Source organism: Elaeis guineensis, chromosome 8 (genome assembly GCF_000442705.2).
Source record: "Elaeis guineensis isolate ETL-2024a chromosome 8, EG11, whole genome shotgun sequence".
Lineage (NCBI taxonomy): Eukaryota > Viridiplantae > Streptophyta > Magnoliopsida > Arecales > Arecaceae > Elaeis > Elaeis guineensis.
Window position 1 is genome coordinate 2,255,895 of NC_026000.2, and position 16,333 is coordinate 2,272,227.

General features: G+C 36.5%; 1 protein-coding gene across 1 annotated transcript; it reads right to left on the bottom strand.

The window, feature by feature from the left end:
• Window positions 1-381: 381 nt before the first annotated feature.
• LOC140850938 (uncharacterized) lies at window positions 382-14,468 on the bottom strand (the record flags this gene model as incomplete). Its single annotated transcript, XM_073242425.1, is given in 10 exon segments — window positions 382-875; window positions 963-1,038; window positions 4,950-5,092; window positions 7,114-7,174; window positions 7,295-7,394; window positions 7,523-8,041; window positions 9,638-9,820; window positions 13,457-13,527; window positions 13,530-13,822; window positions 14,353-14,468. Coding segments are annotated over 10 exon segments (1,863 nt in total), but the record flags the coding sequence as incomplete, so codon positions are not given.
• Between the last annotated feature and the right edge of the window lie 1,865 nt (window positions 14,469-16,333).

The window sequence follows — 16,333 nt, forward strand, 5'->3', positions numbered from 1 at the left end:
CCGAATACGAAAGCTGCCGGTGGATTTATAAAAGCCAAACCGCAACACACTCTAGAGGGCACACCACTGGGTCAGGCGGCCTATATGGGGAGTCTATACCTTTGCTGTAAGATTATTCATCCGCAGAAAGGCGTGCACCCTGATATCGTATTTCTAATACTTGCATTTTGGCCTCTGACCCAGTGCGAAAAACTTGACCAAATCAAAACTCCAAAAGAGATCATTAAAGCAAAGCATTTAAAGTAGTTTATTAGGAAGTTATGTCAATAGAAGTACAAAAAAAATGAAGACTAGGAGGTAAACAAAATAAATGTTGCAGTATATAGATTGATTGCAGTCAGAAACAGGAGAACTACAGCAGATATCACAGAACCAAAAGGATGAACCTCAATCTTGCTCTGTTAATTAATAGAAATTGAAAATGGTACAACATGCACGTCTCATCTCATGGATATACATTGTGGTATTTCACCCAACCTTGATGATGGATACTAATAAATTGAAACTGCAAGCTATTCATGCTACACCCCTTTCAAGCCAACTACTATACAATGTGGCTTCGAGCTGCCACTTCTCACTTTGCCCCTCTTCCTCTTTTTGCCTTGGCCACTGCATTCCGCGTGCGGCCACTACTGCCTGCCCGACTGCGAGTCAGCATCCGCTCAATTGACTTCATCCTTGTACCATTCTTTGATTTGCCTGCAACACTGTTGGAATCATGACCAGCGGAGACGTCAGTGGCAGTCTCGTTTTGAAGCTCGCGAGTTCCCTCAGAGATGCCTGCAGTAGCTGGCTCACCATTGGAGTTGGTACCACAGTGGTCTCCCTTGCTGAAGGTTTCAAGATCCGAAATGGCGTTAGATTCTGCAGGTGAACTGAGCAACAAAACCAATCTGTGGGAAGAGCAGAGTGGCAAAATAACAAAGATGGCGGTCACACACGGTTTCTTCACTAAAGATTACCTAGTGGCAGAAATTTTATGCTTTGATCCATTTGCTTCGTTCTGTATCTGAGGATTCACAGCCAGTGGCCTTGAATCTGTTGAGTATCAAATAACAAAAGCAAAATATAAGCAAAGATCTAGATTGTTCTATTTATCTTAATTGAAAGCTACAAACAGAGAGAGAGAGAGAGAGAAAGAGAGAGAGCATATGGCAATAAAAGATACAGCATGATCATAACAATCCGATACAAGTACAATCATAATCCCCTGCCAAGTTCTGGCATCCATGCAGCAAGCCGCTACTGAATTGGCAGGATGCAACAACATTCTACCATGTCACCTGCTCCTCCAAAATCATACTCTCATAAATTTCATAAACATCTGCAATAACCGTTTCTGACATGCCAGTATGCCATGATTCATCCTACAAACTAGGATGCCTGTCTGGAAATACTTATTCCAATTCCAAAGGAAAAACGTCTTTTTCTTCTAAAATAACAATGCAAGATGCTTGAGAAAAATAGTCAAAAGAATATATAGGATAACTTCGCTAAAACACACAAGATCTCCATTAAAAGTGCACTTTTCTAAGACTAGTTAGCTTTTCAGCTTGCGTCATTTTTTGAAACTCGAAGTATTGATATGATTCTTCTAGTATGCTTATCTGTTTCCAGTTTTTTTTTCCTAAGTTCTTAAACTTAAGTGTTAGACCATGTGCATAGGTTCTCTGTATCAACAGTCTATATTGGCCCATGTTTCTCAATGCAAATAAAAGCATTTACCTAAACAGGGAGCTATGAAGCCTTATAAAGAGTTGAGGAAGTGCTTTTGGGCAGGGTTGTGTTCACTTCAACTTCATGAAGTATTTTGAATCCCCTCTACTTTTATTTCCTCTTCCTGCTATTTGTTTCTCTAATCCTGTGATCTCAACGGCAACACTTGTTTTAAAGATTGTATCAAGGTTCATTGTACCAGTGCATACCGTCCGGTACCAGGCGTATTGTAGCATATCAATACCGAATCAAGACTCAGTAATATCTCATGACAAATTAAGGTTAGATGAAAGAGAGCAAGATTTGATGGTTGCAGACATTAGGAGAGTAAATCAATTCAATCTCTAAAAGTGACAAGATGATTCTTGCAACGTTAGACCCATAATATGCCATCCTCCTCTAGCTAATTTGCAATATAAGCATTGAGGCACATCAAAAGAATCAACTTGAAGAAGCACAACATAAAAAGGCACAACTCTCTCTCTCTGTTTTTTTTCCTGTGTGGCAACCACAGAGAAGCCTGGCAGCCAAATTTCACGTGATTCTTTTTATCTTGGACAGAATACCAAGGCATAAGGTAAGCGGGTCTTCTTTTCCCTGATGCTTCATGATTGGTATGAATTTCTCATGCAATGCATACACGAGAGGAAGAAATTTATTTGCTGGTTTTCTCTCAGAAACTTCAGCAACTGTGTTACATAGATCCTTTGTAGGATGCCAAGTATAACAGGTTTTCCCAAGTGTTCAATGACCTTCACAAAACCTAATCAAGGTCACTTTTTTAAAGTACAAAAATAATCACTTATGTGTGCATGTGTCAATTACATACAACACCGCATTTTACTAATTAATGGTGCTTTTGTCAAATGAATTTGTGCTTCATCTTGACACAAAAAGAAAAAGAAGTTGTGATACATCATTGCAGGTGTTCAGACACTTTTAGGCTTTCACTGCTTGGTACCCGAATTGGTTGATGAATGAAATCTCATTTCTAGCATTACAGTGTCCCTAAACCAAAAATCTAGAATTATGCACATGTTAATAAAGGATTGTTGTAAGCTCACCATAATTAGCCTCTCTTTTCACACACAAGTGCCTATTGCCGACACTCCAAAATGTTAAAAAAATTAAAAGAACAGAAAATGAAGTGTCCTGTGTATGGTTTGAGACGAGATCAGAGTGAATGTTAAGCCAAAAGCATCAAAAAATTTAATTAAAAAATCAAAGCAAATTAAAAAAATATTAATCCGTATGGAAACATTATGAACATGAAGTTTCATGTTAATTCTGTAACTTAAATATAGTGAACAAGACAATGCCATTGGTTTCATCAGTTCACCGATGGTTTCTGTTCAATACCAAATAACTTTCAATGAGAAGTCACCTCACCATTAGTTTCAATTCAATGCCTAAAAAATCTAAAGCAGAGGTTCTCTCAAATGTTTTGCTCTAACCTAATCTTCAACTAGCTCACTCCTAACTCTAAAAACCTTGTTTTCAAGCCCATCCAATTGTAACATGCAAACACCTCAAAAACACTAATTTTATCTAGTATTTGGCATGTGACACGCACCAGCTTTGTCCAATAGGAGATAAGACTACTAAGGTATGACAACACAAGATAACCGTGGTTGTGATGAGTATCAGACAGCAATACAAGATAAGGTTATCCCACCAAAAAAAAAAAAAGTTGGGTTTGTGGGGGGGTGGTGAAGAAAAGAACAATCAGATAGTTGTGATGATACTTGTGCGACTTGGACTTTAGGACAGAACTAAAGAGGCAGAGCCGTAACCTTTTTTACTATAAAACTCACCTTGTGTGTGGGCCCATTCCAACAGCATCCAGAACCTAGGCCTTTAACATTATACATGGTAGATATGACCACTTCAATGCCTATCATTGTAGACCACAAAATAGAGCTTGGGAGCAAGAATGACTGGTATAGAAGTGGTAACAAGAATTTTGAGGCACCTAAAGACCTGAAATAGGACAAGCTTTACTGGTTATAAACAAGGTCAAGCAATGACAGCATTAGCTTCGCCCAACAAATTATGTTTTGGTGAAATCCCATTTGGTACAAAAGATAATGATGCTCCTCCGCACCACTATCTTTACTTGGCACTACCCAAGAATCTGTTCATTGGAAGCATCATGTATCGAACATCTTTGATTCGACGAGTTAGGTATAGATAATGATTATCGTCATCCCAGTTCTTTCTAATCAAAATGGGTTCAGCTATGGAACAATAAAATTGTGTCAAGAAAGGACTCTTTGGAATGATTGAATAGTCTATATATGCTGGCCATCAAATTAAAGCATGACTTCAAGAATACTGGCTGTTATCCATTGTGTAGATATATGTATGTCGAATACTTGAATTACTCAATAGAAGAACAACTTCGGAAATAGAATAAGGCAATATGCTCAATAGAGGAATAACGTCAGAAATAGAATCAGGCAACATGTTCACGTTCTAGTGGTCCATCTAAAAGTACCTCACCAAACAGACAAAGTAAGCACATGCATAAGTGCTCATCCAGTACAAAGAAACTTACAAGCGAATCACCATAGAATTTCTGTGGAACCTGCATATGATCCTTTCTGAGCAACAACAAACAAAGGTAACAGGTCGTATACTACTAGCACTGCCACTTGAAACATATGAGATGCTCCACTTCTTAGGTAAGTGCCAACATCTTAAAAAGATCATTGTTGGACAAATTACATGAAGTCATATTACCATCATACAGCTGAGTGGCTGTCTGGACAACCAGTTTGCCATGTCTGCTTGTACCTCCCATGACATAGTTTTTCAAACGGCCAAGGGATTGTAGCGGAAGAAGTTGGAGGACCAGTGAATCCTACTCATCCCACAAACCTGAGAATCTGAGATACTTAGGGTACTGAAAACCACCTCAGTGGATGATTTTTGGTACCATCTCGGATCAGAGAATCCATGAACCCCTTGATTAGCCAATACTACTTTCCCAGCACTTCCTCATCTAATGTCAATCTCACTACTATGGGAGTAATCTTCAATTATACTAATTGGTCATCCAAACAGGCTTCAAGTATAAAAGATCTCATAATATCAACTCCTAAAGATTCACATCAGCAGCATCATTTTCTTAGCATTAGGCCTGTGAATGTCATGATATGTGAAGGCGGAAAAATAACAGTAAATGCAGATAATGTCAGATAAGTGTAAGCAAACTGTAATGTTCAACATACCAGCGATGGAATGTGTTTCTTTGAGGCATGGATCCCTATTCGGTTGAGGAGCATCATTGGCTTCTAATATGCCCAAAATCTCGGGAACTGTCTGTGTGCTGTAAATGTGATTATTATCAAGATTGTTGGCACCATCAGCAGTACTGCAGTTGAAGGTAACGACATTCGGAAGTGTTAAAGAATAAACATAGAAAATGTCAAGTTTAGCATGCGGATGAACATAAAATATGATCTACTATCCCCAACTCAAGAAAATGCACAGAATCTGAAGTTATGATATTAATGGACTAACTACATTAAAAACATATTGCCTATCAAACCTCCACTATATAATGCAACCTCCTGTGAACCTCCATCCACAAGTTCTGTCTCTTCAGTCTAAGAAAACATTTATCAAACCTACTTGAAACAATCTTGATCAATGGGATCACAGCCATCCAACAAATGCTCCTTTTTGAAAACACCACGTGCATCACACGTGTCAAGATCTTGCCTACTTAGCATAAAACTAAAATCAACAATCAGGTGGCTCAAGTCCCATGTCTTTCTTATCAGGTTCTTCTCATCAACAAATCTTCAAGAATTCCAGTGGTCAACTGGAATGCTCTGATAACTTACTGAACTCATAAGTTGCGAATGTAAACTAGGGAAAGAAGAGGTGGAAATTCAGACAAAGAAAAGGATAAAATATTGTAACAAAGCTAAAAACAAGACATAGAAAGCATGCACAATTAATTCTTTGCAACAAATTTTAAAACCATTGCCTATTTGATATTCAAAAAAGAGGGTCAAAAATGAATTTGATCCTATTGAGTTGCATTTCTACAACAGTCCCCAAGCAGCATAAAACAAGAAAACTCTCTAAATAAACTTCAGCCCTGGAAGAGAAAAAAAAAAGGATGACCAATAAATAACCACTTCATAACCATAAGTTCCATAGACAATTTCCTTTTGGTAATAAACAGGGAAGGGTGCTCATCAATAGATAGGTTGCAGAAAAACTTAGCTAGGCGTTTGGACTTCCTATTTATACATCCAATCTTAGCATTCTTATAACTACTATTTTCATTTCATGTTCATGAAGTCTATAATCCCAAACATGACTGCCCGAACAAAAGTGTTGGCTTTACTACTATTACTAATAATCAAAAATTGACTTAAAGTTTTTCACCTGGAAGCATTCCAAAATTTCATCACTTTATTAATTATTACTTAATTTCATAGAAAATATCAATATTCTAAATAAGTGGTATAAAGAACTGCAAATTGTACTCACTTATTAAAGTGAAATGATAATCTTGAGTTTATGAGCATGAGTAGGCTGAATTCACATCTCCAGAAAATTTGCTCTAAAAGCCTTTGCTGAAAAATATGCTTGGATGCTAATGGCACAAGGTCATAGTGATATTAAAATGAGACTGGCAGAGGCCAGCAATCAACTAATTAGCATTGGATGCAATCTTCAAATCACATCCATCATCATTAGCAGGTTCAAGATCAACACCACCAATGTGACCCAAATATCATGGTTCATGAGATGACCAACACTAACGAAGACCAGCAAGTGTAAATTAATTCCTTAAATAAAACAACTCACAAATCCTTCAAGCTGCTTTACAACATTTTTTTTTTTAATCAGTTACATAACCATTTATGAGGCTAATCCTTTTTTCAGTTACATAACCATTTATGAGGCTATACCTATATCTGAATTTTTATTCAAAAAAAAAAAAAGCAATCAAAACCTTATTCACTTGACCAACATTTCCTAATGAAGCTCATAAAGCATATTCAAGGATCATTCTTTATACTTTATCATTGCATATTTGCTAGAATTGTCAAACAGCATGACATAAATTGATAAAAGCCATTGCACCATAAATACAGGCAGCAATCAATGTGCAATCTATTAGAGGCCATATTCACTGATAAAGCCATTCCAAACCAAAGGTAACCAGTCCAATCAATGGGCTTATTTTGGACTTCTTTATACTAATTTGAATTGTTTGCAGCCTAAGGCCGATCTGGTATTTCATCTATCAAGATCATGAGGACAAAAGTAAAAAAGGCCCTAATCTTCTCGTATTGTGTATAGGTAGCATTTAAGTCAAGACACCATTGGAAATTTTGATCGCAATGATGGTTCATGCATGAAGTAACTAACCTTGGTGCTGCAGCCTTGATGCCTTCTGATGTCATGAATTTTGCTTCAGATAAGGAATTGCCTGAATTTAAAGATCATTCTATATTGATAAATAAAAGTAGCTGATGCTTGGTATCATGGAACCAAACTTTTGAAAAAGCTAAAAATCCAATAAAAGCCCACAGACAGAATAAGAAATTACCGCCATGATCCACTGATTTGGAAGCTGAATTAAGAGATTCACGCAGAACATCAACAGTGCCATCTTGAACCTCATTTTGCAAAAGTTCTGTCCCATCCTCCTGACATAAAGAATGAACCAGTCAAATATTACAAAAGATTTGCCCTTATTGAATAAGTTAAATAAAATAGAAACAGAAGTTTAAAAGAAATGCAATCTAGCAGAACCAATGCTGAAAACGTAGGTTACCTTATTCTCTTCTAAATTCAGAACATTATGATTAGGAGACTTGGGCTCACTCTCTATTACTGAATTGACAGACATCAACAAATTAGTATCTGGCAGTGAACTTTTATCGGTCAGTTGCACTGCATGAGGAGCTTCTTCAGGCTCTGAAACTGTATTGGTCGAAGATACATTGCCTGTTTCCCTGAGAGGGTTTACTTCACCAGCCTGTTGGTCAGTTAATTTGAGGGCTCCATTTGAACAAAGATATTCAGCATTCAACTCTGCAGACGATTTTGGAGATGCATTGGAAACCTCTGTAGGTTCTGAAGAATTTGAAAAGCCTGTTCCTAGAACTTCGCGATCTCTCATGTCATCTCCTGATGTGATCTTAGAGTTTTCCTTTTCAAACATTCTTGCAGATGAATCAGTTTGTTTAAACTTAGGAATCTCCCATATATCATCTGTTGACTTCAGACGAACTCTGCGAGTTTCATCAAGGGTGTCCCATAATCCAGTAGAAAGAGAGCCCCTTTTTAAAACCTGCATACATGTTTGAGGCAAATTGGAACATGACAAATCGGCATCATATAGGATGCATATGGAAGCCATATTCTAAGTTAAAAACACTGTCTATTGGAAAAGATATTCAGACTGATATGCAGACTAGAAGAGACATCATATATTAATTCACATACCAGGAGAAGTGTGGCTTGCTGTTGATCTTGCTGAGACAAATTTAATATATTAATTTTGATAGAAAAGATGAGATGTTTTTTAGCTATTAGACAGCTTGTAATTCAGCTCGAATTGGACTCATTCGAACAGTAAACAAGCCAAACACAAGCAATGGTTCTGAGCTTGAAATATCAACAAAACAAGTATAAGTGAGACCCCATTTGCCTGTGTTCAGCTCGAACTAGCTCAAGGATACATACAATCATGTATATACATACGTACATAATATGTAAACACAACATTTATAATGTTTTATTAAAAATATAGTAACTACAACAGCCTTTCAATCTCAATCTAGTGGTTGATTTAAATATTTGTTAATTTGGTCCAGCAGTCAGAATATGATCTAACGGATGAAGATGGACCAAGCTTCCAAGTCGTAGGGAATCTATAAGGTAGCAGAGTCTCTAGCCTTCTATGAAAATCCAGATCAGTGCTCAAATCACATGTCTTGTTCTCCTGATCCTGTCTCTTGCTCCTGATCTCTCCAGCAGCCAACTTGTCCCCCTTGCAACTCCTCTCATTTTATCTCACCTCTCCACTCTCCTACGCCCAAATCCTATCCTTTTCTAATCTTGTCTCCCCCTTTCTTCACCTGCCCCCTTCACCCCGCCTTAACCCCACAACCACAACTGCCCCCCGTCCCACATCTCCCGACTTCTCCTCACCTCTATCTTGCTTTGTTTCATCTCATTCCGTAATGGCACCCACAACCACTGGCAGCCCTCCACAATTCACAGCAACATTTCTGACTTCACCTCCTACCCTTCATCTGCACCAACAGCAATGGTAGTACCAACTTCACCATCTGCTTTCCCTTCCCCTTTGGCAGCATCTTGGCATGATTCTCCACACTCATGATTGCTTCTTTCTAAGTAATAATTGAAGTGACAGCTTAAACTAGCACAACAAGCTGAGCTTGAGCTAGCTTGATTTTTTACAAGCCAAGCTCAATCTGGTTAACTCCAGATTTTGATGAGCTTGAGCCAAGTTACAAGCTAACATTGCAAATCACTGAGCCGAGCTTGAGATGAGCCAGCCTGCTCGAGCTCGGCTTATTTTATTATTGATCACCTTAAGTGATTCATCATTAACCTAGTTCACACTAGAGTTTTAGGTTCAATCAGAGCAATTTAACTTCAACAGTCTCTAGTCCTTACTTGAGTCTGTAATATGAAATAAAACTCCTTATTTGCACTAAAGTTTTGGGTCTTATCCAAACTCATATCAGTAGCCCTTATTCTCCTAAATATCAGTTAGTCACTTTCACTCCATTTATGCTAACAAATAGAATTACCATATGCAGTGCACCAAATGGTTTGCCATACATGATAACAATTGTACAGTAACAAAAAAGGAAACCATCTTTCATATTTTCCACAAATGACCTATACAAAATACCTTGGATGAGGACCAGGAATGATTTAAAGTTGCACATGTGGGTTCATCCTTGTAAAGATGCATCCGACAGGGTGGTGGGGTCTTAAACCCAGTACTACTTAAGGATGGAGATTGCCATGGAGGCAAGGAACGCATGTACAATTTAGCTAAATCTACAGGTGAGCTTGACTCACTTTCAATTCCCTGCAGAGAAAATTAGAGGTGAGACAAAATTTAATGCTCAAGAAACTCAACATCAGTAACATGCAATTTTAAACAACAACAACAAAAAAAAAAAAAAAAAAAGAAACAAACTTTATATAAGCATGAATACCCAATAATCACAACTCCATGATAAAATAAAACCTTGAGAGGGTATACAGCATTTACACAATGTAATCTCATTAGTCAAACAGTTTCGTGTTGAAATAGGTGGCCTCTTGTTCATATCACATGCCTTTTACAGATCTATAAGAACTGTAGTTACATCTGACAGAAGAAACTCTTCAACAAGGAGTCCAAAATCAAGCAGACACTGTGAAGAAAACTTATTCAAACAGACAGTAAAACCACTGACATAAAAAAATTACCAACAGGGCAACAATGTTGTCAAGAATAGAGCTATTCAGAAATTTAATTTCAATTGATGTTAAGAGACCCAACAAACCAAGTCAGACTAAGGGAAATACTATCCTGATCGACCAAAAAGGAAAAACATATTATGCATGCAAGGAAACATACATCCCTATCAGAATAGAAGGAGAATGGTGATGCTGTGTTGAAAACAAGAAAAGGATTTTCGATATTTACTGGTGTAGTGTCTGTCTCCCAGTTACCAAATAGTCCCACTAGCACAACTTATTAAACCAGTTTTCTGCCAACATGGAACTACAAATTATGGGGAAAAACATAGCACATTTCTACCTTATATGGAACTGAAAATTATAAGGGAAAGATAAATTCCATAAACCAATTAACATATGCTGATTGTCACCTGAATCTGGCATAACTTTTGCAAATAACTTGTTCTCAGTCAATTTACAAAATATTTCCAAAATTTGTTGGAAAAGCAGTCACTTCAATGACCAAGTTGATGTAGTCTATAAAAAAAAAAAAAAAAGGGACTTGTAAACCAGGTCAGAACAAATCACACAGCCCAAACAATTCAAAAAGAATGCGATACGTATCTCTGACCCTTGTAGAGTTATAGTAGAACTACAAATTGCATAAAAAGCACAAGCAGCTGCTCATCCTTTCTATTAACTGCCCCAAGAAGATAACTTCAGCAGCATGAGGAACATGCGAAATGCAGCATATGCAATTCAGCTAAAGACCAGTTTAGTAGCGTGACCAAATGTTATAGACCTTGTCAGCTTTTTTTCTCCTTAATTTTATATATTTGGTCCAAAGTTTTGAACAAACAAGAAGGATATGGCAAAAATGAAAATGCCAGATGGATATGTAATAAAACTAGGAAAAAGAAAAATAACATATGATCATGCTACATGAAGCATAGGAGTGGCATGAAATGAGGACAAACTAAAGAAAACCAATTAAGAGATGCTAGAAACATGTGCAGCAAAGACTCCATAAGAACCATAGGTAACAGGTATAAAAATCTATCTCAAAGTCCCTAACAGAGGAAGGGATGAGCCAAAGTAACATATACATAAGTTATCAGGAAAAAAAATAAAAAAAATAAAAAAGTTGTGGTAAAACTAGTGGTTGCCCTTCATGGTTATGATTATAGTAATGGTAAGATCTATCTTTCACAATAAATCCTGTAATCTGATATGTAACTATGCTTGAGACAAGATCATTATTCATAACAATCTTGGTTGTCTCAAAATTTTCCAGTACTGCATCAAGTTATAGATGCCAAAATTATAATGAACTTCAAAAGGTTGTTCGACAACAGTACTACATCGCTAGACTTTAAATTAGTAAGTATCAAGATGTGGATTTTTTGTCAAGATACCATTCTGAGTTCCCATAAGGAACAAAGGTTGAAAAATAAATACATAAATAAATAGTTAAAACATTCAAGGACAAAATGCATTAATCCTGAGACAAAAAGGGACAAGAAGCATTTTTTTTGACACAAATTCGAGGGGACCAGTCAGTCTTATAATTGAATAATCCTAGCAAAGAAAATACTTTGCTGATAATATCATGGACAGGTATACCAAGAATTCTCATTTTGCTGATCCAAGGATTGAAGAATAAATCAAAAAAGACAAATCTAATGGACCACACATTAATGAAAACAAAGACCACTATCTACAGCTCTAGGATATTATAAACATAAACCAAAGTAGGCGGCAAAAGATCTAATGACAGCTTTTGGCAACCATCCTCGATCGACATCCATCAAGCTCTCATTTCTTCTTCATTTTTTTTCCACAAAAATCAGAAAGCCACATCCATATAAGGATCTACGATTCATAAACTATGGTCCATTTGATGAGCCATGAGAATTTTCCAAATTATACAATCTTTAGTTTTCACTTTTCAGCATATAATATGTGGACATGTTATGTTCCCAAACCACAATTGGATCGAAGGTTTTCTGCCCTAGCATACAAATTTCCAAGAAAGCTTTTGCGAACTCCATGAGGAGACATTCTTTCAATACTTGGAGAGTTTGAAAGCTAAAAGTATACCATTGTAATATTATATTGCTACTCCAACACATGCTAACACTGAATCACATGGACCAAGAAAACATTCAAAAAAAGAAAAAGGCATTAATGAGAGTATCGAGTTCATTTACAATTAACTAAAAGAATTGCCAAGGCTTAAAGATGGCATGTCGGGAGCGTAGATACACATAATATGCATTGCAAAGATGAGGCTCTTAAGCAGGACATGTTGCATATGCTTAAAGAAGCTTGGAATTTATTAATGATGAATAAGTGATTGATAACAAACAGAATAGTATAATCATATGCAAGACATGTTGAAGACCTTTTAAGTGAAGAGGCTAACACTTGGTGGGAAGACCTAAAAGAACCTGGATGGACTTATGAATTTCTCGAATAAATCTATGTTTACAAGATGGGAAAAAGCATGCAGGATTTAGTAAGGTACTAAATATAAAGAGGTATTTAGGCTTCTTGATTATGTCTCAAAATGAAGATAATCTTGTTGATGATCACAAAACAAGATACAACACAGTTCACAGGGAAAAAAAAAAAAAACTTCGCAAAAAGATATCCAATAAAAGTTAAAATCACAGGAACAACAGGAACCCCCCTCCAATAAAAATACACACACACACAGAGAGTCAGAGAGAGAGAGTAACAACCAATAAGTTCTTTTTTCCCTTTTCCCTTGTTCTTGTTGAATATTAATTACATGATATTCCATCTACTGGATACATATAGCATATACCAGCAGATCGTAAAATCTATAGCTTATGATTGTTAACATCACATCCTTATCCATGGTATAACACTAATGTATTATGACTTGATAAACATTCAACATACTCATGGAAATGAGAAGCTCTGACAAAATTACATGAGCATCTTTTCGTCACATGTTTGACAAACCAGTCTATGTTTACGGTGACAATTAAAAGGATTGGCTCACATGGGTTTCACCCAGGTGGGGATCCCAAACTAGCCACCAAACTTCCCCAACCCATGTGATAGCCATTAGAAATCAAGAACCAACCATCCAAGTTCATGTCGGTGAAGCACTTTCACATTACATATTCAAATAAACAGAAGAGCAGAACAATAATTATTCTTGGATGGATCTTCAAACACACACACACACACCAAAAGAAAAAAAACAAAAAAGCAAATTGAGGAAAAAATAGAAAGCAATACTGACATATTGAAGCATATCGGTATTCAAAGTGCAAGGTCCACAATCAGGATCATGTTTTGAATTTGATACCAGCTTTTCTCCTCTAGCCATTTCTTGGCCTCCATAATAGCTGTGTCATGAAGATCAGGTGTACATGCTTGGACAGCAGAAGACCCAGGAGAAAAGGCATTCAGCTTACTAGCAGAATATTGAACCGATTCAAGTAGTTTGTTATTCTGATTCAAGGATCGCCAAGCTCCTGCAAATGCAATAGCACTACCAGGAACCCTGTTTGAAGTTTCCTTCTGCGTTCCATCCTCAACAACTTCTGTAAATGGGGACTCTATAACTCGTGACTGTATTATTTCTGTAAGTCTGTTGCATTCATCCCTGGGAAGCAAATATGAGATTACAGCCAGAAATTTATAACTTCACAGTAGATATCATAGTGTATATTTATGCTTCCAGTATTTTTGTGCATCTTCTGCATATACTATCTAAAATCAGATAGGACCCATCTTATTATCTTATTAATTTTGAATTAGCTGTACTCTTTTTTTCCTCTCAAGTCACCAAGCATTGACTCCTAACAGATCATATCAAAATACACACAATGCAGCTAAATGACAGATTTATAGCTTTTCACCATCTTCTGCACCTAATAGTTGCAAAAATTTCATGGTATATATGTAAGAAATTACCCACAAAATTAGGAGAGAAGAGAAAGAGAAACTGATCCACAAAGCAATAATACTTGCAAAATATCTTCTATGGGGGTGAAGAGGAACTTGAAGGGCTTCCCAAATATTTTGCATTCCTACTTGGTCACGGCATAACACTTTTTATGCAGCAAAGTGAAGACAGACCTAGCATGAATCTAAACCAGATAAAATTAGAAAAATGATCATGTTCTAAACTACCTTGTGAAGGTCTCCTGCATAAGCAACTGCTCAATAAGAAGTTTCGATTTGCTTCTTGAGACAACTGCTTGTGACCCGTGCATGCAATCCCTGATTGAATTTGGTCTATTTCCTCCCTAATCAGTCATTAAAAAAAAGGTTTTGATCAATATGCAAATTTAAAGAATCTCACAAGTTCTTCTTACTAATAAGACAAAGTCTAGGAGTATAGCCAGCAGTACTTGCTAACTTCATTTTATCAAATGGTCACATACAATGACATTTGTAAATCAGTAACTAAAAAGTAACATACAATGGTCTTCACAGCATAAGGTCCCCTTATTTTCCATTTGGAAACATGGACCAAGATCAGATGGATCAATAAACAAAAAATGGACAAGACAAACATACTGATACAAGTTTTTTTTTTTTAAATCATTAGGTTACCTGTTTAATTCATGAAGATGTTTGGAAGAGGCATCAACATCTTCCTTGTCATCTGCACCAACAAATAAGATCAGTCATTCCCTGCTCAATAACAATTGAATATAACGGAATTTTTACCCAAATAACATCATCTTACAGAAATAAGTTCCATATTCGACAGTATGAGATGAAAATCTCTGTTAGGTCAGTTAAAGAGTTCGGGCATCAAAGTTCAGGTCTGTTACTGCAAATGAAATACAGAAAAACAGATGCTATACCATTACATACACTTAAGATTTCCCAATGAAGCAGAAAGGATGAACATTAGAGAAGTTACAGCCTCATTGCCTTTGAGTCAGTAAAACTATAAAACCAAGGTTAAAGAGACAAATAAGTCTGCATGATACCCTCTCTGCAGATTAGCAACATAACTCTCACATGCAAGTAAAAGACTTGAAGATCTGAATTGTATTTTTAAGCTGCAGTCTTCAATGAAATACTACATAACTCAGAGAAATGTCACCCTTGAAGTCCAATGTGAAGATCAATGGCCAGGGATACAATAAGTCATCTACCACTTTCTAGTTGAGATCTCTTCCTCATGGATTTAAAGATGATGCAACAAAGGAGGGTAACAACCATATGAGAAGGGGAGTCTACTTCCCAATACATAACTGAAGAAATGAAAAACAATCGCACATACGATACACAAACAGCTGGCAGTTTTGTGGTATCATGATCCCCACATCATGCAAGATTTAATATTGGAGTTGATTTTTTTATGTGAGATAACTCAGTTTTTTTATAGGACTAAGCAACAAAATACTGAATGTCCATCCTATAGGATGAAAGCAAGGAACTTGATACTCTCATTTTACTATGGGTTGGATGGATGGAAGACTGGTGGCGCATGGTTTTAATGAAATAAAATATAAGGTAAGGAAAAAAATCAAGATTTAATGGTGGATATTCAATTTCAGTGAGCAAAAGTATTATCTAAAGATTTAGATTCCATGATAAGTCCTCTTCATGGTAGTTTGAACCAAGTAACCATCATGTGGCAATAATCATAAGCTGTTAATGCAAAAATCTGATGTAATTAAGAAAGTAATCTAGGGATTATGTAGTAAATTTTTCAATTTTATGTTTTGTGTTGTTTTTCTGTTGATTTAGCCGGCTAGGAGGGTTCTCTCTAGTCTCTATGATGGAGGCTTTGAAAAAAGAGCACAACAATGAAACAAATCGGAAGATCATAGTATAAAACAAGGCTGTTATAGGAGTAGAAGGACTCTGGTTATTATTTTATTTGTTTAGGTGTATTTTTGGAATTTTCATGTTGATTTTAGCTAGATAGCAACTACTAAAAGGATGAAAAGGTGGTTAGCTTTTAGTCTTTATTGCAAAAGTTATCATCTCTAGTAGGCATCCCAATTTAAGTGACTTATCAAGGCATTTGAAGGTTTTTCCATTAGAATTTGAATTGTTAAGGATCACATAAAGTGAGGCATGCAAACTTGAGTTGTACTTAGTAAATATGTATGAATATTAGAAACATGTGGATGCACTTGACAGTGTT